This window comes from Hypanus sabinus, chromosome 25 (assembly GCF_030144855.1).
Source record: "Hypanus sabinus isolate sHypSab1 chromosome 25, sHypSab1.hap1, whole genome shotgun sequence".
NCBI classification, from domain to species: domain Eukaryota; kingdom Metazoa; phylum Chordata; class Chondrichthyes; order Myliobatiformes; family Dasyatidae; genus Hypanus; species Hypanus sabinus.
In genome coordinates this window covers 44744372-44770784 of record NC_082730.1, presented here as the reverse complement: position 1 = coordinate 44770784, position 26413 = coordinate 44744372, and the positions used below count along the sequence as shown (strand labels likewise).

The following is a 26413-nucleotide window of genomic DNA, read 5'->3' as shown; positions in this document are numbered from 1 at the left end:
TTCTTCAGTTCTCTACCCTTCTGAGCCACAGGGCCAGACAGTGCCAGAGGCATGGCCACTGTTGCTTCCCCCAGGTTGGTCCCCACCCCCCCCCCCCCCAACAATACTCAGAATAGAGAACTTACTGCTGAGGGGCACGGCCACAGAGGAGCTCTCCACTATCTGATGTTCACCCTACCCTTTTCTGACAGTCACTGCGGCCTTGACTGACCCTGTGGCCTTGAGATAACTACCTCTCTGTAGCTCCTGTCTATCACTGCTTCACTTTCCCTAACAAGCCGAAGGTCATCGAGCTGCAGCTCTAGTTCCCTAACTTGGTCTCTGAGAGCTGCATTTTGATGCACCTGGCGCAGATGTGACTATTGGGAAGTCTGGGAGTCTCCTGGAAATCCCACTTCTGACACCTAGAACAGAATACTAGCTCTGTAGACATGCCCCTTGTTTGACCACTCTGCTAAGTGGTACCTCTCTTTTATAGAAAAGGGGTTTCCCGTCAAAAGTTTTTGTTGGACCTAGACAGGAACACTCCTGTTGTGACTGCACAGTACTCCAAACAATGAGATCCTCAGAGATATTGACACCCAGGAACTTGAAACTGCTCACCCTTTCCACTTCTGATCCCTCGATGAGGACTGGTTTGTGTTCCCTGGACTTCTCCTTCCTGAAGTCCACAATTATCTCTCTGAGGTTGTGCAAGGTTGTTGCTGAGACACCACTCAACCAGCTGATCTATCTCACTTCTGTATGCCTCCTCATCAATATGGCGTTTGGGCTGTGCCTAGCCACACAATCATGGGTGTAGAGAGTAGAGCAGTGGGCTAAGCATGCACAGACCACAATCAGAACCAGTGACCAGGTAACACTCAGCAAAGGCTCACTCTGTACCTGGGTCACATTCATCATGCATTCACCGTGTACACGGGGGCACCATCCCCATGCTCACTGCATCAGCTACCAAATGCCACAGTCAGCTCTCAATGTACACTCAGTGCCCACTCTATTAGAAACAGCTGTACACCTGCTCACTACTGCAAATATGTAATCAGCCCATCTTGTGGCAGCAATTCAATGCATAAAAGCACGCAGGCACGATCAAGAGGTTCAGTTGTTGTTCTGAACAAACATTAGAACGGGCAATTCTGATGTTGACTGTGGAATAGTTGTTGGTCCAGATGGGATGGTTTGACTATCTCAGAAACAGTACATCTCCTAGGATCTTGAAAGGCCAGAAGGCCCAATGCTATACAGTATCTTTAGAAGTATTTTCATGCTCAACACTCTCTAAAGTTTACAGTGCGTTAACACCTTGTTATTGAGGGAGGTCAGAGGAGAATGGGCAGACTGGCTCAAGCTGACAGTAACTCAACAGTGGTGTGCAGAAGAGTATCTATGAGCACACAACTTCTCGAACCTTGAAGTGGATGGGTTACAGTAGCAGAAGGCCACACTGGGTTTCACTCCTGCACCTAATAAAGTGAAAGCTGAGAGTGTACTTAATGTTCATTTCTACCTGCTGGTCTGTCCCCAACACCCACTTTGTCATTAATCATGCTGCTCTCTCCTCCACAGCGCCAGTGTGTTCAATATGCCCTAAAGGCCCGACCCCTGATGAGATACATTCCTAAGAACCCTTACCAGTACAGGGTGTGGTATGTGGTGACCTCGTCCTATTTTGAGTACCTCATGTTTGCCCTCATCCTCCTCAACACCATTTGCCTCGGGATGCAGGTGAGTAAGGTGGAAGCCACAGGTTGGAGGGATACGGTTGTCATGCGTTTGTGTATGTAATGTCTGGGGCAGGTTCCTTAACATTGTCATAGTCGGGGTAGGGGGGAGGTTGCTGGGTGTAGAGGCAGTAAGTTCCCATTACCTATTAACTGCTCCCAATGGCATATATCTGAAATAGCTTCTGTCAACCAAGTCCAGCTCCTGGCCTTCACATGTGGCTGAGGTACTAAGGACAGCTGAACCATTTCTACTGACAGGAGAAAGGCCAAAGGCGGATTACTGGCGCCTTAAAGCCAATTGCTTCACGCAGTGTGCAGCTTGTCAGCCATGTTTGGGAGCTCATCTAGGAGAAAGAAAATTCTGATCTGGAACTTCCGCTGCCTTGCGGCTAAACCCACTCATGGGGATGGCGTCGGGAGTAAAATCTGGATATGGTGTCCCTAAGGCAGTCCTTATGTTCAGGTCAACACTGACTGGGAGCTCCTGCAATGCTGCTGGTGTATCAGTCTCTGCCATTCCTTTGGATTCTTCGTCTGAGTGGACAACAGCTTGCTATCCATATCATACTTCCCTGGCTGTGTATCACATAGACAGCTGGCATGCAACATCCATGGTCGACCCCGACCAACAGAGGGCCTCGCCTTTTATAGAGTTCTGGTTAAAGATGAACTGAGGTTTCAAGATTTCTTCATGTCCTTTCCTGCAGTTTGCTGTCTTTGGTGATGCAGATGAATGTATGTCCTAATATATGGCACACTCTTTATTTAGACCATGAATAGTAGATTAGATTAGATAAGATATTAAGTATTGTTGGAGCAGCCATTGTTAGTGGTTATTTGAGACTTCAGCTCTTCAAGGGTTCAGCGCGGAGAGGCTTGATGAGTGAGGGAAGGCAAAAAAAAACTGAAGGTAGCTTTTTTTCCCCAGTTTATTTAATGTTTTCTTCATGATATTTGCAGGGTTAGAACAGCAGAAATAGCAGGCAAAATAGTGAAATGCTCCCCCCTTGCGAGATGTGGGAAAGCAGGGAGACCTCCAGTGTCCCAAACGACTGCACCTGTGAGGAGCACCCGGATGCAGCTTCTAACACCCCACTTTAATGAGTTGGAGCTGGAACTGGATGAACTCCAGATCATTTGGGAGGCTGACAGGGTGATAGATTGGCTATGTAGAGAGATAGTTATATCCAAGATGCAGGACACAGGAAACCGGGTGGTGGTCAGGAAGGGGAAAGGGGTTGAAGAGCCAGTGCAGATGTAACACAGCACTTATACCATTTTGGATTCTGATGACCTAGGCAAGAAAAGTTACAGCAGTCAGTCAGGTCCCCGACTCTGAATCTGGCTCTTTGAGGGGAGAAGAGGCGCACTGTGGTGATAGGAGATTCATTAGTTAGGAGAACAAAAAGGAGATTCTGTGGACAGGAATGAGATTTCCAGATGGTATGTTGCCTCTCAGATGCCAGGGTCCGAGGCATTTTGAATTGAGTCCTCAACATTCTTAAGTGGGAATGTGAACTGTCGGAGGTCATGGTCTATGTAGATACCAAAGACATAGGTAGGAAGAGTGACAATGTTTTTCATTTTTAAAATACTTTTATTGATACATAATCTTCTACAGCTATAAAATGATACAAAACTTCAACAAGTTTATATGTATACAATTAATAAAGCTGAAGATAAAAAAACTTATCAAAAAAGAATAATATATGATAATGAAAAAAAAGGTTTTTTTATGAAGAACAAGCTTCCAGTAGAAGTGGTAGGGGAATGTTCGGTATTGTCATTGAAAGTAAAATTGGATATGTATATGGACAGGAAAGGAATGGAGGGTTATGGGCTGAGTGCATATGGTTATAAAAGAAAGGAAAAAGAGAACTGCAATTAACTATAAAAAAAGAAACCCCACTAACTACAAGAGAAGGAAAAAGAAAAAAGAGAAAAAAAGAAGAAACAAAACCCATTAGGAATCAGCTCCCAGAGCAATACGTCTTACCATCATCTAGAAGAATAATCATCAACCGCCAATTCACATTTATATAAAATAAAATTGGAAGGAAACCATATAAAATAATTCAAATTAAATGATAATATTTGGCAAAAGAGCCCCATCTTCTCTCAAAATCAAATCGAGGATCAAAAGTTCTACTAATTTTTTCCAAACTAAGACATAACATTACTTGAGAAAACCATTGAATTAATGTAGGGACAGAGGTATCTTTCCATTTCAATAAAATAGCCCTTCTTGCCAACAATATAACAAATGCAATTATGTGTTGCTCTGAAGATGAAATACTCTGAAAATGATGCGGAACTATTCCAGATAGAACAGTCAGTGTATCAGGTTGTAAATTAATTTTCAGAGGTTTAGAAATTGTAGAAACTAAAGATTTCCAGAAAGATTTTAATGAAGAACATGACCAGAACATAAGTGACAAAGTGGCTACTTCAGTTTTACACCTATTGCAATAATTGCCTATGTTAGGAAATGTTTTGGATTGTCTCCCCTTTGTTAAATAATAATGGTGAACAATTTTAAATTGAATTGAACAGTGATAGGCACATATCAAAGAAGAATTGACCATCGCAACCAATCTTCATTAACAAAGGTCATATTAAGTTCTCTCTCCCAATCTTGTGTAATCTTTTTGAGAGGTTATCTTTTTGTAGTAAAAATAAATTATAACTTCTACTAATGGAACCTCTTACTAAAGGATACATATTCAAAATAGTATCCAACAAATCAGATTCTTGCATATATGGAAACTTAGATAAGCATTTTTGTAACAAATGTCTAACCTGAAAATATTGCAGAAAGTGTGTATGAGAGAGAGAATATTTGCTAATTAACTCTTCAAAAGTCATCAATCGACTATCACAAAATAAATCTGCAAAAAAACAGATCCCCTTATTTCTCCATAAGAGAAAAATGGGATTGGATATTGAAGGTTTAAATAAAAAATTTCAATATTAAAAGCTAGACAATTTAAATTGTTTAAAATTTTAAAAATTGCGAAAATGAAACCAAATCCATCAGGACTGTTTAATAACAGGGTAGAGATTTAAATTTGGAATTTTAGAGATTTGTAAAGGTAATGGAGCTCCTAATAATGAGGCTAAGTGAAATTGTTTGATAGCTTTTAATTCCAAATCAATCCAAACTGGTTTTTGGCTCTTATCAAGCCAATATAGCCAAAAACATAATTGTCGAATATTAACAGCCCAATAATAGTCTTAAATTAGGAAATGGAAGTCCACCATCTTTTTTAGATTTTTGTAAATGATACTTATTAATTCTTGGTATTTTATTGTTCCAAATAAAGGACAAAATAATGGAGTCAATTTGATCAAAAATTTTTAGTTAAAAAGATAGGTATATTTTGAAAAATATATAAAAATCTAGGTAAAATCATATTTTAAAAAATTAACAATTCAAAATGGAATATCATTATATATAAAAACAGGAGCATTTAATGGAAACAATTCACTTTTATTTAAGTTAAGTTTATATCCTGAACATTTTCCAAAATCATATAGTATTTCCAAAAGATTAGGAACAGATTCTTCAGGGTTCGAAATATAAATCAAAAGATCATCTGCGTAAAGAGAAATCTTATGTATGGTCCAATTTATTGAGATACCATGAATATTTTTAGCTTCACGGAGTGTTATGGCCAAAGGCTCCAGTACAAGATTAAATAATAAAGGGCTTAAGAGACATCCCTATCTAGTACCTCATGAAAATAAAAAAAAGAGGACCTGAGATTATAAGTATTAACAGTAGCAGTAGGATTCTTAAAGATCATTTGAATCCACCTATTACCAAATTATTATCAAAGCCAAATTTTTCTAATACCTTAAATAGATATGTCCATTCAACTCTATCAAATGCCTTTTCTGCGTCAAGAAAAATAACACATTGGGGTATCTTAGATAGTGATGAATATATAATGTTCATCAATCTCCAAACATTGGAGAAAGAGTAACGGCCTTTAATAAAGCCCGTTTGATCCATAGAAATGATTTTAGTTAAAATATTTTCCAAACAGTTAGCCATTATCTTGGAAAGAATTTTTGCATCCACATTTAATAACGAAATAGGTCTATAGACAAGATTCATTAGAATGATTCCGGGAATGAGAGGGTTAACATATGAGGAACGTTTGACCGCTCTTGGACTGTACTCCTTGGAGTTTAGAAGAATGAGGGGAGACCTCATAGAAACATTTTGAATGTTGAAAGGCATGGACAGAGTGGATGTGGCAAAGTTGTTTCCCATGGTGGGGGAGTCTAGTACGAGAGGATATGACTTGAGGATTGCAGGGCTCCCATTCAGAACATAGATGTGAAAAAACATTTTTAGCCAGAGGGTTGTGAATCTATGGAATTTATTGCTACATGCAGCAGTGGAGGCCAAGTCATTGGGTGTACTTAAGGCAGAGATTGATAGGTATCTGAGTAGTCAGGGTATCAAAGGTTATGGTGAGAAGGCGGGAGAATGGGACTAAAGGGGAGATTGGATCAGCTCATGATGAAATGGTGGAGCAGACTCAATGGACCAAATGGTCGACTTCTGCTCCTTTGTCTTACGGTCTTATATGATGAACATTCAGTAGGATCTTTATCTTTCTTAAGGATTAAGGAAACAGAAGCCTCATAAAAAGAAGTAAGTAAATTACCCTTCTCAAAAGATTAATGAAATATTTCCAAAAGATATGGAGAACGTAATTTTTCAACTTTTCTGTAAAATCCTACTGAATAACAACCAAGTCCAGGAGCTTTACCTGACTGCATTGACAACATAGCTTTCTGAATTTCATGCTCAGTAATTGGAGCATCAAGCATCTGTTGATCTTCAGCAGTATCTGCAGGAAATTGAGATTTATAAAGATTAGAATAAAAATCCTGATAAATATTATTAATGTCTTCATGGTTACTTACTCTATCTCCATTATCGTTATGAATCTTTAAATTTTGTCTTTTAGCTCTAGCTGCCTTTAATTGGGAAGCTAAGAGCTTATTATTTTTATCCCCAAAAAATATAAAACTGACTTTTCAATTTAAGCAAATATCGTTCAATAGGATAAGTTAATACTTTGTAATGTATCGGTGTGCTACACACAGCGCTGAAATAACGACACGCAGTTGGTGAGCTGCAGTTGCAAAAGAGGTTTATTCAAACTTTGCGGCCTCGCTTTAAAGCCTTCCTGTTCCCGCCCTCCCCGGGCAGGAATGCTGTAGGGGGCACATATTCACAGTCCTGTCCCGTGCATGGGCTTTTCCCCTTGCTGGTGAAGAAAGCCTGGTGCCCTCTTTGGGACCGGCCTCAATGCCGGCGTGTGCCACTTTGTGAGCCGGTTCGAGTGCATTGGGAAGTGGGTCACCACATAACCCCCCCCCCCCAGAACCGGTGGTACACCCCCCAATGTCCCCTGTTTGGGAGGTCTGCCTCTGCGCCGCGGTGCTTGAATCTCGACCAGCTGCGCCAAGTCCACGTGGGCCGGTTTGAGTTGGTCGACTGTGAAAACCTCCTCTTTCCCCCCAATGTCCAGCATGAATGTGGACCCGTTGTTTCTGATCACCGTAAATGGCCCCTCATAGGGCAGTTGTAGTGGTGTCTGATGTCCGCCCCATCGTAGAAGAACGAACTTACAGTGCTGCAGGTCTTTGGGTACACAGGTCGGGTTCTGCCCATGCTGTGAAGTGGGTAAGAGGGCCAGGTTACCGAGCCTCTACGTAGTCTGTCCAGGACTGCTGCGAGTTCTTCCTCTTGCCCCCTTGGGGCTGGTATGAACTCTCCTGGGATGACCAGGGGTGCGCAGTGCACTAACTCGGCCGACGAGGTGTGCAAGTCCTCTTTGGGCGCCATGCGGATTCCAAGCAGGACCCAGGGAAGCTCGTCCACCCAGTTAAGCCCTTTGAGGCGGGCCATGAAAGCCGACTTCAGGTGACGGTGGAAATGCTCCACTAGCCCGTTCAACTGTGGGTGGTAGGCAGTTGTGTGGTGCAGCTGTGTCCCCAAAAGGCTGGCCATAGCTGACCACAGGCTGGTGGTGAACTGGGCGCCTCTGTCGGAGGTAATGTGGGCCAGTACACAAAAGCGAGATACCCAGGTTGCAATCAGTGCCCGGGCGCAGGATTCGGAGGTGGTATCGGTGAGCGGGACTGCCTCTGGCCATCTTGTGAACCGGTCCACGATAGTCAGGAGGTGCCGCGCTCCTTGTGACGCTGGCAGGGGGCCCACGTTTTCCACATGAATGTGGTCGAAACGCCGGCAGGTGGGGTGGAACTGCTGCGGCAGGGCCTCAGTGTGCTGCTGCACCTTGGCTGTTTGGCAGTGCATGCACGTTTTGGCCCATTCACTGACCTGCTTGCGGAGTCCGTGCCAAACGAACCTGTTGGCTACCATCCGGACTGTTGACCTGATGGAGGGGTGTGCTAAGTTGTGAATGGAGTCAAAAACACGCCACCGCCAGACTGCCGGGATGACGGGGCAGGGTTTGCCAGTGGTGATGTCACAGAGTAGGGTCCTCTCACCTGGGCCTACGGGGAGGTCCTGGAGCTGCAAACCGGAGACTGCAGTTCTGTAAATAGGGATCTCCTTGTCTGCCTGCTGCGCCTCTGCCAGTGCCTCAAAGTCTACCCCCTGGGGCAGGGCTTGGATGTTAGGGCGAGGGAGTCCATCCACCACGACATTGTCCTTACCCAAGACGTGCCGGACATCCGTCGTGTATTCGGAGATGTAGGACAGATGTCGCTGCTGGCGGGATGACCAGGGGTCGGATGCTTTCATGAATGCAAAGGTAAGCGGTTTGTGGTCCGTGAACACGGTGAAGGGCCTACCTTCCAAGAAGTACCTGAAATGCCGGATTGCCAGGTATAGCGCCAACAGTTCCCGGTCGAAAGCACTGTATTTGAGCTCAGGTGGTCGTAGGTGTTTGCTGAAAAACGCCAGGGGTTGCCAGCGACCCTCGATGAGTTGTTACAGCACTCCTCTGACTGCTGTGTTGGATGCGTCCACTGTGAGGGCGGTAGGGATGTCCATTCTGGGGTGCACTAGCATCACGGCGTTTGCCAGGGCTTCTTTGGTTTTAACGAAAGCGGCGGCGGACTCCTCGTCCCAGGTAATGTCCTTGCCCTTACCCGACATCAGGGTGAACATGATTCGGGCTGCTGAAGGGAGGAAGCGGTGGTAGAAATTCACCATACCCATGAATTCCTAAAGGCCTTTGAGTGTGTTGGGTCGGGGGAAATGGCGGTCTGCATCTACTTTGGCGGGCAGAGGGGTTGCCCCATCTTTAGTAATCCTGTGGCCCAGGAAGTCAATGGTGTCGAGCCCGAACTGGCATTTGACCGGGTTGATTGTTAGGCCGTAATCACTCAGTTGGGCGTAGAGTTGACAGAGGTGGGACTGATGCTCCTGACGGCTACTGCTGGCTATGAAGATGTCGTCCAAATAGATGAAAGCGAAGTCCAGGTCGTGTCCTACCACGTCCATTAACCGCTGGAATGGCTGTGCGGCATTCTTTAGGCCGAATGGCATGCGGAGGAACTCGAAAAGGCCGAACGGGGTGATGAGAGCCATTTTGGGGACGTCGTCCGGATGCATCAGGATTTGATGGTATCCCCGGACGAGGTCTACCTTGGAGAAGATCCGTGCACCGTGCAGGTTTGCTGCAAAGTCCTGAATGTGCGGCACAGGGTAGTGGTCCGGTGTTGTAGCTTCGTTCAGCCTGCGGTAGTCGCCGCATGGTCTCCAGCCTCCTGTTGCTTTGGGCACCATGTGCAGAGGGGAGGCCCATGGGCTGTCAGATCGCCGTATGATCCCTAATTCCTCGATCCTCGTGAGCTCCTCCTTCGCTTGTCCGGGGGAAGTCTTCGAGCACGGGTGGTCCTTGTGTCGGGATGTGGTGCTGTACGCCGTGTCTGGGCATGGCTGCCGTGAACTGCGGTGCCAGAACCAATGGGAAATCCGCCAGGACTCTGGTGTAGTCATTGTCAGACAGCATGATGGAGTCTAGGTGTGGGGCCGGTAACTGGGCATCACCCAGGGAGAACGTTTGAAAAGTCTCGGCGTGGACTAGTCTCCTCCCTTGCAGGTCGACCAGTAGGCTGTGAGCTCGCAAAAAATCTGCCCACAGGAGGGGTTGGGCTACAGCGGCCAGTGTGAAGTCCCACGTGAACCGGCTGGAACTGAACTGTAGCCACACTGTACGGGTGTCGTAGGTCCTTACTGTGCTGTCGTTCATGGCCCACAGGGTGGGACCCGGTTCTCTGTTGCGGGTGTCGTAACTCGTTGGAGGCAAGACGTTGATCTCGGCTCCGGTGTCGACCAAAAAGCAGTGTCCCAACTGCTTGTCCCAGACATACAGGAGGCTATCCCGATGGCCAGCTGCCGTAGCCATCAGCGGCGGCTGGCCCTGGCGTTTCCCGGGAACTTCCCGGGCGACAGCGGTGGGGTGCAGAAGCCCACCGCTGGTGGTAGAAGCACCATTGTTCGTTGGTCTCCTCACCCCTGCCTCTGGAGTTAGTGGGCTCTGCAGCCGGGCCTGGTCTGGTCTGCTGCTGGGAGCGTGGCCTGGTGATCTGTGCGACGGACGCCCCACTCTCCTTCTTGGCTTTCCACAGCATGTCTGCCCAGGCCGCCACCTTCCGGGGGGGTCACTGAATCCATGTCGGACAGCAGCAGGCGTATGTCCTCGGGCAGCTGCTACAGGAATGCCTGCTCAAACATGAGGCAGGGCTTGTGTCCTCCGGCCAGGGACAGCATCTCGTTCATCAAAGCTGACAGTGGCTTGTCTCCCAAACCATCCAGGTGCAGTAAGCGGGCAGCTTACTGTGAGAGCCCGAAAGTCCTTATGAGCAGGGCTGTGTATTTACTGTCCTCCGGGGGTGACTGTATGAACTCCTCAACCTGGGCGGCTGTCTCCTGGTCGAGGGAGCTCACCACGTAGTAGTAATGTGTGGCATCCGAGGTTATCTGCCAAATGTGGAATTGGGCTTCTGCTTGCTGGAACCATAGGTGAGGTCGCAGCGTCCAGAAGCTTGGCAGTTTCAACGACACTGCATGAACAGATGCGGCGTCGTTCATCTCCGGTCCAAATATCATTTGGGCCGTCGGGGTCACCAATTGTTGCGATGTGCTACACACAGCGCTGAAATAATGACATGCAGTTGGTGAGCTGCAGTTGCAGTATTATATTGTGATTGTAATTCCATATAACAATTACAGCACGGAAATGGCCCTTCTAGTCCGTGCCGAAGGCTTACTATCACCTAGTCCCACTGGCCTGCATTCAGCACATAACCCTCCATTCCTTTCCTGTCCATAGACCGATCCATTTGTAGCCCCCGGTAAGCCTCAGGCTCGCTCAGCTCACTTCCGTCTAGGGGGAGCAGCCTTCGGCCCCACCAAACTGGATAATCAGCTTGTGTAGACGCTGTGTGATATCCCCACCACGCCAAATAACAGACAGTACACCTTATGCAATTAAATGATTACACTTTTTAGATCGTACTGGAATTATATACTTAATAGAGATACAATATATATAAAAGGAAAAGTAGAAGGCGCCAAACTTATCAAAGTTCAACCGCTTCGTGCACAACCATTGGAGCTCAGTTAACAAAGTCTTCTTGCCACCAATCGATCCCCTCAGACCTCCTCGACCCACCGACTGGGACCAACAATGGTGGTCCACATGAATCTGTCCTCGTCTCCTCTCCTCGCTGAAGACCCTGGGCCTCGGACTCCCGCTCGGGGTCCGTCCATCGCCCAGTTTTCAGCATCCGCGTCTCCTCTCTCTATCCCCATTGCGCCTTCTCCCTAAAGCCTGTGAAACAATAGCTTACAAACCCACAAGAAAGAATAACATCTATTACAATTGGTTAGCAAATAAATAGAATTCTCATTATCAGTAAATATAACCCAAACAAGCTGCGAGTGAAAAACACTTTCTCAGCAGTTAACATAACAAAGAAGCCATTTTAGTAGCCTTAGCAGTAACATAAAAGAAGAAACCCCTTACACAATTTTTTTTAATGACAATATTGAACCTGCCTCTACCACTTCTGCTGGAAGCTCATTCCACACAGCTACCACTCTCTGAGTAAAGAAATTCCCCCTTGTGTTACCCCTAAAATTTTGCCCCCAACTCTCAACTCATGTCCTCTTGTTTGAATCTCCCCTGCTCTCAATGGAAAAAGCCTATCAACGTCAACTCTATCTATTCCCCTCATAATTTTAAATACTTGTATCAAGTTCCCCCTCAACCTTCTACACTCCAAAGAATAAAGACCTAACTTGTTCAATAAAAACACAAAATGCTGGCAGATCTCAGCAGGCCAGACAGCATCTATGGGAGGAGGTAGTGACGACGTTTCGGGCCGAAACCCTTCATCACTAGTCCTGATGCTGTCTGGCCTGCTGAGTTCTGCCAGCATTTTGTGTTTTTATTTATTTCCTGCATCTGTAGATTCACTCGTGTGCCTAAGTTGTTCAACCTTTCTTTGTAACTTAGGTGCTGGAAAATACTCCAAAACTGGGCTCACCAATGCCTTGTACAATTTTAACATTACATCCCAACTCCTATACTCAATGGTCTGATTTATAAAGGCCAGCATACCAAAAGCTTTCTTCACCACCCTATCCACATGAGATTCCATCTTTAGGGAACTATGCACCATTATTCCTAGATCACTCTGTTCTACTGCATTCCTCCATGCTCTACCATTTACCATGTATATCCTATTTTAATTATTCCTACCAAAATGTAGCACCTCACATTTATCAGCATTAAACTCCATCTGCCATCTTTCAGCTCACTCTGCTAACTGGCCTAAATCTCTCTGCAAGCTTTGAAAACCTACTTCATTATCCACAACTCCATCTATCTTAGTATCATCTGCATACTTACTAATCCAATTTACCACCTCATCATCTAGATCATTAATATATATGACAAACAACACTGGACCCTGATCCCTGAGGTACACCACTTTTCAACAACCTCCAACCTGACAAACAGTTATCCACCACCACTCTCTGGCATGTCCCATTCAGCCACTGTTGAATCCATTTTACTACTTCAATATTAATACCTAACAATTGAACCTTCCTAACTAACATCGCTATCAGGTCACCTCTCATCCTTCATCGCTCCAAGGAGAAAGGGTAGAGTTCACTCAACTTATTCTCATAAGGCATGCTACCCAATCCAGGCAACATCCTAGTAAATCTCCTCTGCACCCTTTCTATGGCTTTCACATCCTTCCTGCAGTGAGGTGACCAAAACTGAGCACAGTACTCCAAGTGGGGTCTGACCAGGCTCCTATATAACTGCTACATTACCTCTTGGCTCCTAAATTCAATTCCACAATTGATGAAGGCCAATACACCGTACGCTTTCTTAGCTACAGAGTCAACCTGTGCAGCTGTATCGAGCATCCTATGGACTTGGACCCCAAGATCCCTCTGATCCTCCACACTGCCAAGAGTCTTACCATTAATACTATATTCTGCCATCATACTTGACCTACCAAAATGAACCACTTCACACTTATCTGGGTTGAACTCCATCTGCCACTTCTCAGCCCAGTTTTGCATCCTGTCAATGTCCCACTGTAACCTCTGACAGCCCTCTACACTATCCACAACACCTCCAACCTTTGTGTCATCAGCAAACTTACTAACCCATCCCCCCACTTCCTCATCCAGGTCATTTATAAAAATCGTGCAGAGTAAGGGTCCCAGAACAGATCCCTGAAGCACTCCACTGGTGACCAATCTTCATGTAGAATATGACCTGTCTGCAAATGCTGTCTTCTGTAGGCAAGCTAGTTCTGGATCGACCAAGCAATGTCCCCTTGAATCCCATGCCTCCTTACTTTCTCAATAAGCCTTGCATGGGGTACCTTATCAAATGCCTTGCTAAAATCCATACACACTACATCTACTGCTCTTCCTTCATCAATGTGTTTAGTCACACCCTCAAAAAATTCAGTCAGCCTTGTAAGGCACGACCTGCCCTTGACAAAGCCATGCTGACTACTAATTATATTATACCTCTCCAAATGTTCATTAATCCTGCCTCTCAGGATCTTCATCAACTTACCAACCACTGAGGTAAGAATCATGGTCTATAATTTCCTGGGCTACCTCTACTCCCTTTCTTGAATGAGGGATGAACATCTGCAACCCTCCAATCCTCCAGAACCTCCCCCATCCCCATTGATGATGAAAGGATCATCGCCAGAGGCTCAGGAATCTCTTCCCTCACCTCCCACAAGAGCCTGGGGTACATCTCATCTGGTCTTGGTGACTTATCCAACTTGATGCTTTCCAAAAGCTCCAGCACATTCTGTTTCTTAATATCTACATGCTCTAGTTTTTCAGTCTGCTGAAAGTCATCACTATAATCACCAAGATCCTTTTCCATAGTGAATACTGTAATAAAGTATTCACTAAGTACCTCTGCTATTTCCTCCAGTTCCATACACACTTCACTACTGTCACACTTGATAGGCCCTATTCTTTCATGTCTTATTCTCCTGCTCTTCACATACTTGTAGAATGCTTTGGGTTTTCCTTAATCCTGCCCGCCAAGGCCTTCTCATGGCCCTTTCTGGCTCTCCTAATTTCCTTCTTAAGCTCCTTTCTATTAACCTTATAATCTTCTAGATCTCTTAACATTATCTAGCTCCCTGAACCTTTTGTAAGCTTTTCTTTTCTTCTTGACTAGATTTATTACAGCCTTTGTACACTATGGTTCCTGTACCCTTCCATAACTTTCCTGTCTCATTGGAACGTACCTATACAGAACTTTACACAATTATTCTCTGAATATTTGCCACATTTCTTCCATACTTTTCCTTGAGAACATCTGTTTCCAATTTAAGTCTCTAATTTCCTGCCTGATAGCCTCATAGTTCCCCTTTCTCCAATTGCTTTTCTAACTTGTTTGTTCCTATCTCTCTCCAATGCTATTGTAAAGTTGATAGAGTTATGATCTCTATCCAAAAATGCTCTCCCACTGAGAGATCTGACACCTGACCAGGTTCATTTCCCAATACCAAATAAAGTGCAGCCTCTCCTCTTGTAGGCTTATCTGCATATTGTGTCAAGAAACCTTCCTGAACACACCTAACAAACTCCACCCCATCTAAACCCCTCACTCTAGACCAGGGGTCAGCAACCTTTACCACTGAAAGAGCCACTTGGACCCATTTCCCACAGAAAAGAAAACACTGGGAGCCGCAAAACCCGTTTGACATTTAAAATGAAATAACACTGCATACAACGTTTTTTTTGCCTTTATGCTATGTATAAACAAACTATAATGTGTTGCATTTATGAAATTGATGAACTCCTGCAGAGAAAATGAAATTACATTTCTGCATGCAACAAAAACATTTTGAACTCCGAAAAAAAGACGTTGGGTTGAAGGTTACTTTTAAGTAAAATACTCAATGTCTATTTGAGTTCTTCTTGTATTTATGAAAAACGCTGAACTTAAATTTTCCGCCTGCAGCAAACCAAAAATAACGTCAGCCAGCTGTCAACCTGAAAAATAAAAGGACTATTTCACTGAACAATGAAAAAATATTAATATTCCTAAAATAATAGGCAATTAAAATATGTATCATACTTGGTTAATGGGATTTCTGCTCCTGGACCTCAGCGCACAGCGTCTGCACATCAGGGCTGTATGACGTCACCTTCATCTTTACACAGGATCGCAAGCTGTCATCTGTGAGGCGTGCGCGATGTTTATTTTTAATAAAGTTCATGTAGGACGGGGGTCGGCAACCTGCGGCTCCCGAGCCATTTGTGGCTCTTTCACCTCTGTGCTGCGGCTCCCTGTGGCTTTGGGAAATAATTGGTCAGTATTTAATTAAAATGTATTTTATGTTAGTTTGTTAGCTTTTGAAATGTAATTCTAAATTTGAAGATTATGGTGATCTTGTACAATCTAAGTGTGGCAACACATTTCCTCACAATTAGCCAGCATTCCGGCTAAGGGAGATAGCCTACGGGGGTTTGTGAGTACGCGTCTTTTGCAGCATCTGCGTCCATGGGGGCTGGGTTGAGGGAGGCTTAAAAGCAAGGCTGTTTAGTTCGAATAAAGTTATTCGACTGCAGTTTACTGACTGCGTGAGCACACCGCTACAACGTGTTTTTATCGCTATTAATATACGTCACCACTGCCAATACCTGACACCCGCCAGTGCGTGATTTCTTTAATTTTTCGATCCAAGGTAAGCCAACTATGGAGAATTCTAAAAAAAGGAAAGTGACTGAAGAAAACAGAACGTTTAATGATACGTGGACAGATTCATTTGCTTTCACTGTTGACGAGACTGGTTTACCGGTATGCTTAATATGCAATGAGAAACTAGCAAACAACAAAAAGTCAAATGTCGCAAGGCATTTCCAGAATAAACACGCAGCCTTTGCTCAAAAATATCCGGATGGAGATGAGAGAAAAAAAGCCGTTTCGGAACTGATGCGGAAGGTTGATCTGAGCAAAAATCATTTCCAGAAATGGATGAAGTCTGGAAAATCAACGACATACGCCAGTTATATTGCCGTTCAGGAAATAGTCAGGCACGGGAAGCAGTTTACAGATGGTGAATATATAAAAGAATCTTTCATTAAGATTTCAGAACATCTATTCACGGACTTTAAAAACAAGAGTGAAATTGTGCAGAAAATCAGGGATATGCCCCTCTCTGCAAAGACTGTCAAAGACAGAACCATAAAAATGGCAGAAGACATCACAAGACAGCAAATTAAAGACATCAATTCAGCTGTGGCCTACTCGATTGCCTGTGACGAGTCTAAAGACAAAGGTGATATTGAACAAATAGCGTTGTTCTGCCGGTATGTAAACTCTGCCGGGCCACAGGAAGAACTGATTGAGTTGATACCTCTAAAAGACCAAACACGGGGGGAGGACATCTGTGAGGCTTTCTTGAATTGTTTAAGAGCCAAAGGAATAAAGACCACCCATCTGGTGTCAGTAGCTACTGATGGGGGCACCGAATATGACGGGAACGCACAAGGGAATTGTGGCTTTACTGCAGAAGTCGCTGGACAGAAAGCTGCTGACTTTTCACTGCATCTTGCACCAAGAGGCACTGTGCGCTCAAACATTTCCTCCGGAATGCACAGAAGTAATGGATGTTGTCATTCAGATTGTCAATAAAATAATGGCAAAAAGTTTAAATCACCGTCAATTCCGTTTGTTACTGGACGAGCTGGAAATGGCATATTCTGATCTCCTGCTGCACAACAAAGTCTGATGGTTGTCCAGGGGGGAGGTGCTGAAACGCTTTGTCGCGTGTCTGGAAGAAGTGAAAACTTTCCTGGGCAGCAAAGGGCTCAACTTTCCTGAGCTGGAACAGCCAGAGTGGCTGGAAAAGCTACACTTCATGGTAGACATGACAGCGCACCTGAACACGCTGAACACAGCTCTTCAACGGGGTAAGGACGTACAGCCCTGCACATGTTGGAGGATGTTTTGGCATTCGAGCGCAAGTTGACGTTGCTTGCCAGAGATTTACAGAAAGGCACATTGTCTCACTTCCCCAATTTGAGAGAGTTCAAACAAGGTCACGACATGATAAATTCGGAGTATTTACATTCTGCAATCATCGCAATGCAAACATCGTTTGGGAAACGCTTCTGTGAGTTCAGAGAGGAAAAAAACACATTTTCCTTCCCGGTCACTCCCCTAAGCATCGATCCATCCCTACTAAATACGACTGCATTGTCAGGTGTGAGTCAACCTGAACAAGTATGATAAATATTTTAATTGCCTATTATTTTACGTATATTCATATGTTTTCATTGTTCAGTGAAATAGTCCTTTTATTTTTCAGGTTGACAGCTGGCTGACGTTATTTTTGGTTTGCTGCTGGCGGCAAATTTAAGTTTGGCGTTTTTCATAAATACAAGAAGGACTCAAATAGACGTTGAGTATTTTACTTAAAAGTAACCTTCAACCCTACGTCTTTTTTTCGGAGTTCAAAATGTTTTTGTTGCATGCAGAAATGTAATTTCATTTTCTCTGCAGGAGTTCATCAATTTCATAAATGCAACACATTATAGTTTGTTTTAACATAGCATAAAGGCAAAACAAAACGTTGTATGCAGTGTTATTTCATTTTAAATGTCAAGCGGGTTTTGCGGCTCCCAGTGTTTTCTTTTCTGTGGGAAACGGGTCCAAGTGGCTCTTTCAGTGGTAAAGGTTGCTGACCCCTGATGTAGGAGAACACCTGCTCACATACATATGTGGATCCAAAGATTGACAGGACTCCAAGCGCATACTTTTTAATGTTTACATAAATGTCGGGGATAACATTCCATGTTTCGAACACAAGTTTGTCCGGTTTAGGGAGGTTTTCAATATCACTCCATTTGTGATTCTGAGCAAGAACGGCCTTCTGACGGGCAACATCTTCAAGGTCTGCTGTCAAGCGTCTAAACTTGGACACCCATATGTCTTTGTCGGCTATGTCGGCCAGTTCCATCTCAAGATCAGGTTTACTCACACCTGCCAATGCAGTCGTATTCAGTAGAGATGAATCGATGCTTGGGGGAGTGACCGGGAAGGATAATGTGTTTTTTTCCTCTCTGAACTCACAGAAGCGTTTCCCAAACGATATTTGCATTGCGATGATTGCAGAATGTAAATACTCCGAACTTATCATGTCGTGACCTTGTTTGAACTCTCTCAAATTGGGGAAGTGAGACAAAGTGCCTTTCTGTCAATCTCTGGCAAGCACTGTCAACTTGTGCTCGAATGCCAAAACTCCTCCAACATGTGTAGGGCTGTACGTCCTTTCCCCTGAAGAGCTGTGTTCAGCGTGTTCAGATGCGCTGTCATGTCTACCATGAAGTGTAGCTTTTCCAGCCCTTTGCTGCCCAGGAAAGTTTTCACTTCTTCCAGACACGCGACAAAGCGTTTCAGCACCTCCCCTCTGGACAGCCACCGGACTTTGTTGTGCAGTAGGAGATCAGAATATGCGCTTTCCAGCTCGTCCAGTAACAAACGGAATTGACGGTGATTTAAACTTTTTGCCATTATTTTATTGACAATCTGAATGACAACATCCATTACTTCTGTGCATTCCGGAGGAAATGTTTGAGCGCACAGTGCCTCTTGGTGCAAGATGCAGTGAAAAATCAGCAGCTTTCTGTCCAGCGACTTCTGCAGTAAAGCCACAATTCCCTTGTGCGTTCCCGTCATATTCGGAGCCCCCATCAGTAGCTACTGACACCAGGTGGGTAGTCTTTATTCCTTTGGCTCTTAAACAATTCAAGACAGCCTCACAGATGTCCTCCCCCCGTGTTTGGTCTTTTAGAGGTATCAACTCAATCAGTTCTTCCTGTGGCCCAGCAGAGTTTACATACCGGCAGAACAACGCTATTTGTTCAATATCACCTTTGTCTTTAGACTCGTCACAGGCAATCGAGTAGGCCACAGCTGAATTGATGTCTTTAATTTGCTGTCTTGTGATGTCTTCTGCCATTTTTATGGTTCTGTCTTTGACAATCTTTGCAGAGAGGGGCATATCCCTGATTTTCTGGACAATTTCACTCTTGTTTTTAAAGTCCGTGAATAGATGTTCTGAAATCTTAATGAAAGATTCTTTTATATATTCACCATCTGTAAACTGCTTCCCGTGCCTGACTATTTACTGAGCGGCAATATAACTAGCGTCTGTCGTTGGTTTTCCGGACTTCATCCATTGCTTGAAATGATTTTTGCTCAGATCAACCTTCCGCATCAGTTCCGAAACGGCTTTTTTTCTCTCATCTCCATCCGGATATTTTTGAGCAAAGGCTGCGTGTTTATTCTAGAAATGCTTTGCAACATTTGACTTTTTGTTGTTTGCTAGTTTCTCATTGCATATTAAGCATACCGGTAAACCAGTCTCGTCAACAGTGAAAGCAAATGAATCTGTCCACGTATCATTAAACGTTCTGTTTTCTTCAGTCACTTTTCTTTTTTTAGAATTCTCCATAGTTGGCTTACCTTGGATCGAAAAATTAAAGAAATCGCGCACTGACGGGTGTCAGGTATTGGCAGTGGTGACGTATATTAATAGCGATAAAAACACGTTGTAGCGATGTGCTCACGCAGTCAGTAAACTGCAGTCGAATAACTTTATTCGAACTAAACAGCCTTGCTTTTAAGCCTCCCTCAACCTGGCCCCCATGGGCGCGGATGCTGCAAAAGACCAATTATTTCCCAAAGCAACAGGGAGCCGCAGCACAGAGGTAAAAGAGCCGCATGTGGCTCCGGAGCCGCGGGTTGCCGACCCCCGCTCTAGACAGATGCCAATTGATAGTTGGGAAATTAAAATCTCCCACCACGACAACTCTGTTATTATTACACCTTTCCAGGATCTGTTTCCCTGTCTGCTCCTTGATATCCCTGTTACTATTGGGCAGTCAATAAAAAACACCCAGTAAAGTTATTGACCCCTTCCTGTTCCTAACCTCCACCCACAGAGACTCCGTAGACAATCCCTCCATGGTATTCACCTTTTCTGCAACTGTGACACTATCTCTGATCAACAGTGCCACACCCCCACCTCTTTTGCCTCCCTCCCTGTCCTTTCTGAAACATCTAAAACCCAGCACTTGAAGTAACCATTCCTGTCCCTGAGCCATCCAAGTCTCTGTAATGGCCACCACATCATATCTCCAAGTCCTGATCCAGGCTCTAAGCTCATCCACTTTGTTCACAACACTCCTCAGATTAAAATAGACACATCTCAAACCTTCGGTCTGAGTGCATCCCTTCTCTATCACCTGCCTATCCTCCCTCTCGCACTGTCTATAAACTTTCTCTATTTGTAAGCCAACCACCTCTTCCTCTGTCTCTTCAGTTTGGTTCCCACCCCCCAACAATTCTAGTTTAAAGTCTCCCCAGTAGCCTTAGCAAATCTTCCCGCCAGGATATTGGTTCCCCTGGGATTCAAGTGCAACCTCTCCTTTTTGTACAGGCCACACCTGCCCCAAAAGAGGTCCCAATGATTCAGAAATCTGAATCCCTGCCCCCTGCACCAATCCCTCAGCCATGCATTTATCCTCCACCTCATCCTATTCCTATACTCACTGTTGTGTGGCACAGGCAGTAATCCCGAGATTACCGTAAATTCCAGAATATAAGCCGCTACTTTTTTCCCATGCTTTGAACACTGCAGCAACACTGTGGCCTATACTACGGTGCGGCTAATGCATGTTTTTTTTTCATGCCACCAAAAACATGTTGCCTCGTAACAGTAGACTGTTATGAATCCCGTAACTGGACAACTTACCAGCAAAGATAGAGAGGTCCATTGAAGTCTGATGTCACTATTTTCAAACGTTTTATTTATAAAGGGACACAAAAGTAGGGTTACAACATACATTCAGATAGTGCACATCGTCAACACTCAATCTAAAGCGCGGGTATAGTAATAATCATCATTAAGAAGTGAGCTCTGCTGGTGTCTAGGGGTTAATAGATTGTCCGTTGGAAATATAAAAGTCACTCAGAAAGTCTGCAGGCCTCAGCCCTTTGAAAATCGCTGGGTTTCACGTGGGGTGACCGAGAGAGAGAGATTGGGGGAGAAGAGAAAGAACTTGCCGAGTCTTGATGAATCTTCCGTGAAATCGGGGGAGCATTGGTTTCCTCGCCCCGATGTTAGTTAAAAGTGGTTTTCTGTGATTCCAGCCACAAATTCCAATCCTGGAATCTAACGCACGTGGCTTCCTTCAGAATGGCTTCCCGCTGCTGCGGGAACACTCTCGTGTCTTCTTGGTGCGTCTGAGGGGCTGTCCCCCTGAGACTCTCCTTTAAACTTCCTCACGGAGTCGCAGGAGTCAGTCAGGTTGTGATGATGCAATCTCTCTCTCAACCAGCCCACCTTGCCCAAGGGCCTTTCATGTGGTCTCCATGAGACAATAGTCGCTGTCGCCTTATTCTGTATCCAAGGTGGGACGTGCAATTTGGCACGTCTCTCTCTCTCTCTCTCCTACTGGGTCTACTGACAACCCCCCCCCCCCCCCCCCCCCGACGGGTGCTCTTGCGATTCTCACAAAGGAGGGGGCTGGGATCATAGCAAGACCAATAAAATTGATGAGTAGTTCACAGAGGTCCAATGAAATTGTACGATAAATCAAGCACACTTTCACAATTAAATTATTGTAAATCAGTCATTTGTACTCACCCTTATCAACATGGAAAACACTCGAAGAAAAGCATATGATGCAGCTTTTAAGTTAAAGGCGATCAATAACTTTTCCTGGTAGGCTGCAGTATATATATTTTTTTACCAGTCGTTAGGAGATATTGGAATGTTGTTCGTGTACTGTTCAGTAAAAAAGTATACACAACGTAATTTGTGTGTTACCGATACGTATGTATATTTAAAAGTAGCTGTGTTACAGGCACTGTTCGAAAAAAAACATTTGCAATATGTATTTGTTTATGTTACCATACGGATTTAATTAAAAGTTAAAAAATCCTCACGTGTAATATCTTTCTGTGTAAATATCTCATATTACAACGTGGGACACCTGCGGCTTAAAATCCGGTGCGGCTTGTACAAGTACAAAATTGATTTTCTTTCTAAAATTAGAGCGTGCGGCTTTTAATCAGGTGCGCTCTGTAGTCCGTAATCTACGGTACTACCTTTGCGGTCCTGCTTCTCAACTGGATAACTGGATCAAAATTCAAAATGAAATTTATTATCAGAGTATATGCATGCCACCACATACAACCCTGAGATTCTTTTTCTGAGGGCAAATCTGTAGAACAGTAAGCTAAACAGAATCAATGAACAACAAACTGTAAATGCAGATATAAATAAATAGCAATAAATAACAAGTATGAAATAACAAGATAAAGAGTCCTTAAAGTGAGACCATTGGTTGTGGAAAACCAGAAAGTGTAGTTATCCCCTTTTGTCAAGAGCCTGGTAGTTGAGGGGTAGTAACTAATCTTAACCTGGAGGTGTGAGTGCTGAGGCACTTGTGCCTTCTACCTGATGGCAGCAGCAAGAAGAGAGCATGGCCTGGGTGGTGAGGATCTTTAATGATGGATGCTGCTTTTCTATGGCAACATTTCACGTCGATGTGCTTTATAATTGGGAGGGTTTTATCTGTGATGTACTGGGCTGAATCACTATCTTTTGTAGGATTTTCAGCTCAAAGGCATTGGTGTCCCCATATCAGGCCATAATGCAGCCAGTCAGCACACTTTCCATCACACATCTATTGAAGTTTGCCAAGGTTTTCGATGACGTGCCAAATCTCTTAAGTCTCCTGAGGAAGTAGAGGCGCTGTCATGCTTTCTTTGCAACTATATTTATATAATGGGACCTCTGAATAGTGTCACCCAGGAATTTAAAGTCACATACCCTCTCCACATCCGAATATCCAATGATTGCTGGCTCGTGGACCTCTGATTTCCATCTCCTGATTCCCTCTCAGGAAATCAGTTCCTTGGCTTTATTGACATCGAGTGAGAGGTTGTTGTTATTACTCCACTCAGCCAAATTTTCAGTCTCCCTCCTGTATGCTGATTCATCACCACCTTTGATACAGCCCACACCAGCAAACCTGTTTATGGTGTTGGAGTTGTACTCAGCCACACTGTCATAGATGTAAAGCAAGTAGAACAGGGAGCTAAGCACACATCCCTGTGGTGCTCCTGTACTAATGGAGATTGTGGAGATGTTTTTGCCAGTCCAAACTGAATGGGGTTGACGTGAGGAAATCCAGGATCCAATTGCACAAGGGGGGTACTGAAGCCCAGGTCTTTGGAGTTTACTGATTAGTTTTGAGGGGATGATGGTATTAAATGCTGAGCTGAACATCCCGAAGTATGCATCTTTGCTGATCAGCAAATTTGCAGATGACTCCATGTTTTGGGTTTTGGGGTGTAGCGGGCAGCAGGGAAGACTATCAGAGCTCGCAGTGGGATCGGGGTTCAGCTGGAAAATTGAGCTGAAAAATGGCAGATAGAATTTAATGCAGACAGGTGGTGCACTTTGGTAGGTCTTACACAGTGAACGGCAGGGCGTTGAGGAGTGTGGTAGAACAAAGGGATCTGGGAATTCGGGTCCATGATTCATTGAAAGTGGTGTCACAGGTAGATAGGGTTGTTAAGAAAGCTTTTGGCATATTGGCCTGCATAAATCAAAGATCTGGGTCTACAGGTTTGTGAGTCCACCAGAGGCAGGAGGCCCGGAGGTGGCCTATGCTCGGACTGGAGACGGTCTGTGTGTGCGAATAGGGGGGTGGGTGGGAGCGAGGTAAGCGGCCTGTTCTGCTGAGCTCTGTCGGAATGTTTGGCAACACTTGAGGGTCACCCTCAGCACATCCACAGGTTGTGCCATCATTAATGCAAACAATGCATTTCAGTTTCTGATCAAAACAAGTGAAATGTTGCTGGAGTTAACCAACACAGTCTGAAGATGTGTGGGGGCAGCCCACAAGTGTCGCATGCTTCTTGCGCCAGCGTAGCATGTCTACAAAGTTCAGCAGAGCAAAACGTTGCCAATGTGTGAAGCAGACACAACGACAGCTAACCAACCTTTTGTATACCTCACCCATAACCAGGGATTATCAGCCCTCATCCTCTGTGCCTGCCCCATCGCGGGCGGTCCTCGACCTCAGGTCACAGATCTTCGATCTCAGTGCCTGTCAAACCAACCTCCATCCTTGAGGATTGCTGGAGTCCGACATCTAGACCTGTCGACTGACCTTGGAGCTCTGTATCTGCCTGCACACCAACCTTGGACATGACCGGGGCGACAGGGATTGCTGGGTCTCAGTACTGTACAAGCTTTTTTCCCCAGGATGTTGTGCCAAGATCAATTTAACCCCTCCCTCCCACACATCCCTCCATTTTTCTAGTCTCTTAAGTTCTTCAGTTAGTGTGCCCACCACACTGGCAGGGCATTCCCTGCACTCACCACTCTCTGTAATAAAAAAAAACACCTACTTCTGTCATTACCCCTGTATGTCCCTCCAATCATTTCAAAATTATGCCTTCTTGTATTTGCCATTTCTGCCCTAAGAAAAAGTCTCTGGCCACTCGATCTCCAGGAGATGCCTTCTATCATTTTGCACACTTCTATCGTCACTCAGGTGGGTGGCTGCCTCATGGGCTGATGGGATACCGTGATCCCATAGCGATGTCAGAAACTGGTGGCTCCAGGGACCGATTCTGTTCTCACTGCAGCTGGGGCTGGGCTTAGTGCTGTGACCTGGTATTTGTTCATCATCTCCCTCTCTCTCCACAGCATTACGAGCAGTCAAAGGAGATGGACCAGCTGTCTGACATGTTGAATGTGGTCTTCACTGGACTCTTTGCACTGGAGATGGTCTTCAAACTCTGCGCTTTCAAAGCCAAGGTGTGTGCAAGGCCGATGGGAAGGGGCTGATGGGTGTTGGCAGCCATGTTGGACAGTGTTCAATCCCAGGCTGACCACGCTTGGCTCAGTCAACTGCTCAGGCATATATGAGCTTTGAGCACCTCCCACTCTTAGACCCCAACCTTTTTTACTCATGGGACATTACCGTGGAGTCTGCAATTAGAATAGTATAGGTTTTGGTTTATCATTGTCGCATGTCCAAAGGTACGATGGAAAGCTTGCTTTGCATGTTTTTTATACAGATCAGTTTATTACACAGTGCGTTGACGTAGAATAAGGTAAAATAATAGCAAATGAAGATCAGCCTTATTTGTTACATGTGCATCAAACCATACAGTGAAAAGTGCTATTTGTGTCAAGGATCAGCACAGTTTGAGGATGTGCTGGGGCAGCCCTCTAGTGCCAATGCAGCAAAGCATGCGAGGAAACTGGAGCGCCCAGAGGAAACCAGTGCAGTCACAGGAAAAGCGTACAGACAGTGGGAATTGAACCCTGATCGCTAGAAGTGTTTCCTTAACTGTGATGCTACCACACCACCCTGATGCCGACTGAAGTGTAAAACCACTGGAAAAGGACAGTGCAGGTAAACAATAAAATGCAAGATGATAAAGAGGTTGATTGCAAAGCTGACAGGAGGTCCACTCGAATCTGGTAACAGAAGCTGTCCTTGAGCCTGGTAGCACATGCTTTCAGGCACGTGTTCATGCCTCAGTACATTCTGCCTTTTTGGAGAGGGGAGAAGAGAGAATATCCAGTCTGGGTGGGGCCTTAGGCTGGCCACTTTACAGAGGCAGCGAGAAGTGTAGACAGAGTCCATGGAGGGGAGGCAGGTTTCTGTGATGTGCTGAGCTGTAGACACAGCTCTCTGCAGTTTCCTGTGGTCATGTGCAGAGCAGTTGCCGTCTGCTCTCCCTAATGTACAGTTGCTTAGTTTATTTTAAAGTACAAGGGAAAGGAATAGTAAAAGAGCATTCTGTAAGATTGTGAGGGCCAACAAAAAGTTAGCTGGGAGCTGCTGCATGGGGTTGTGAAGGACATTGGAAGAGATTTGGACTCTGAACTATGTCAATAAATTAAAGAATAAGATTAGCTTTATTTCTCGCATTCAAACATGCAGTGAAATGCATCATTTGCATCAACAAGGATGTGCTGGGGACAGTCTGCAAGTATCACCATGCTTTTGATGCCAGAATATCATGCTCAGAACTTACTAACCCTCCATACGTCTCTGGAGGAAACTGGGGTAC

General features: G+C 44.9%; 1 protein-coding gene across 1 annotated transcript in view; it reads left to right on the top strand.

Annotated features, from left to right (window-relative positions):
- LOC132381205 (voltage-dependent L-type calcium channel subunit alpha-1S-like) overlaps positions 1-26413 on the top strand; it is a 381429-nt gene that overhangs the window by 236107 nt on the left and 118909 nt on the right. The window contains exons 26-27 of the mRNA XM_059950504.1: positions 1570-1728; positions 25035-25145. Coding sequence (XP_059806487.1) covers positions 1570-1728; positions 25035-25145 — 270 coding nt within the window. The remainder of the gene's footprint in view (positions 1-1569; positions 1729-25034; positions 25146-26413) is intronic.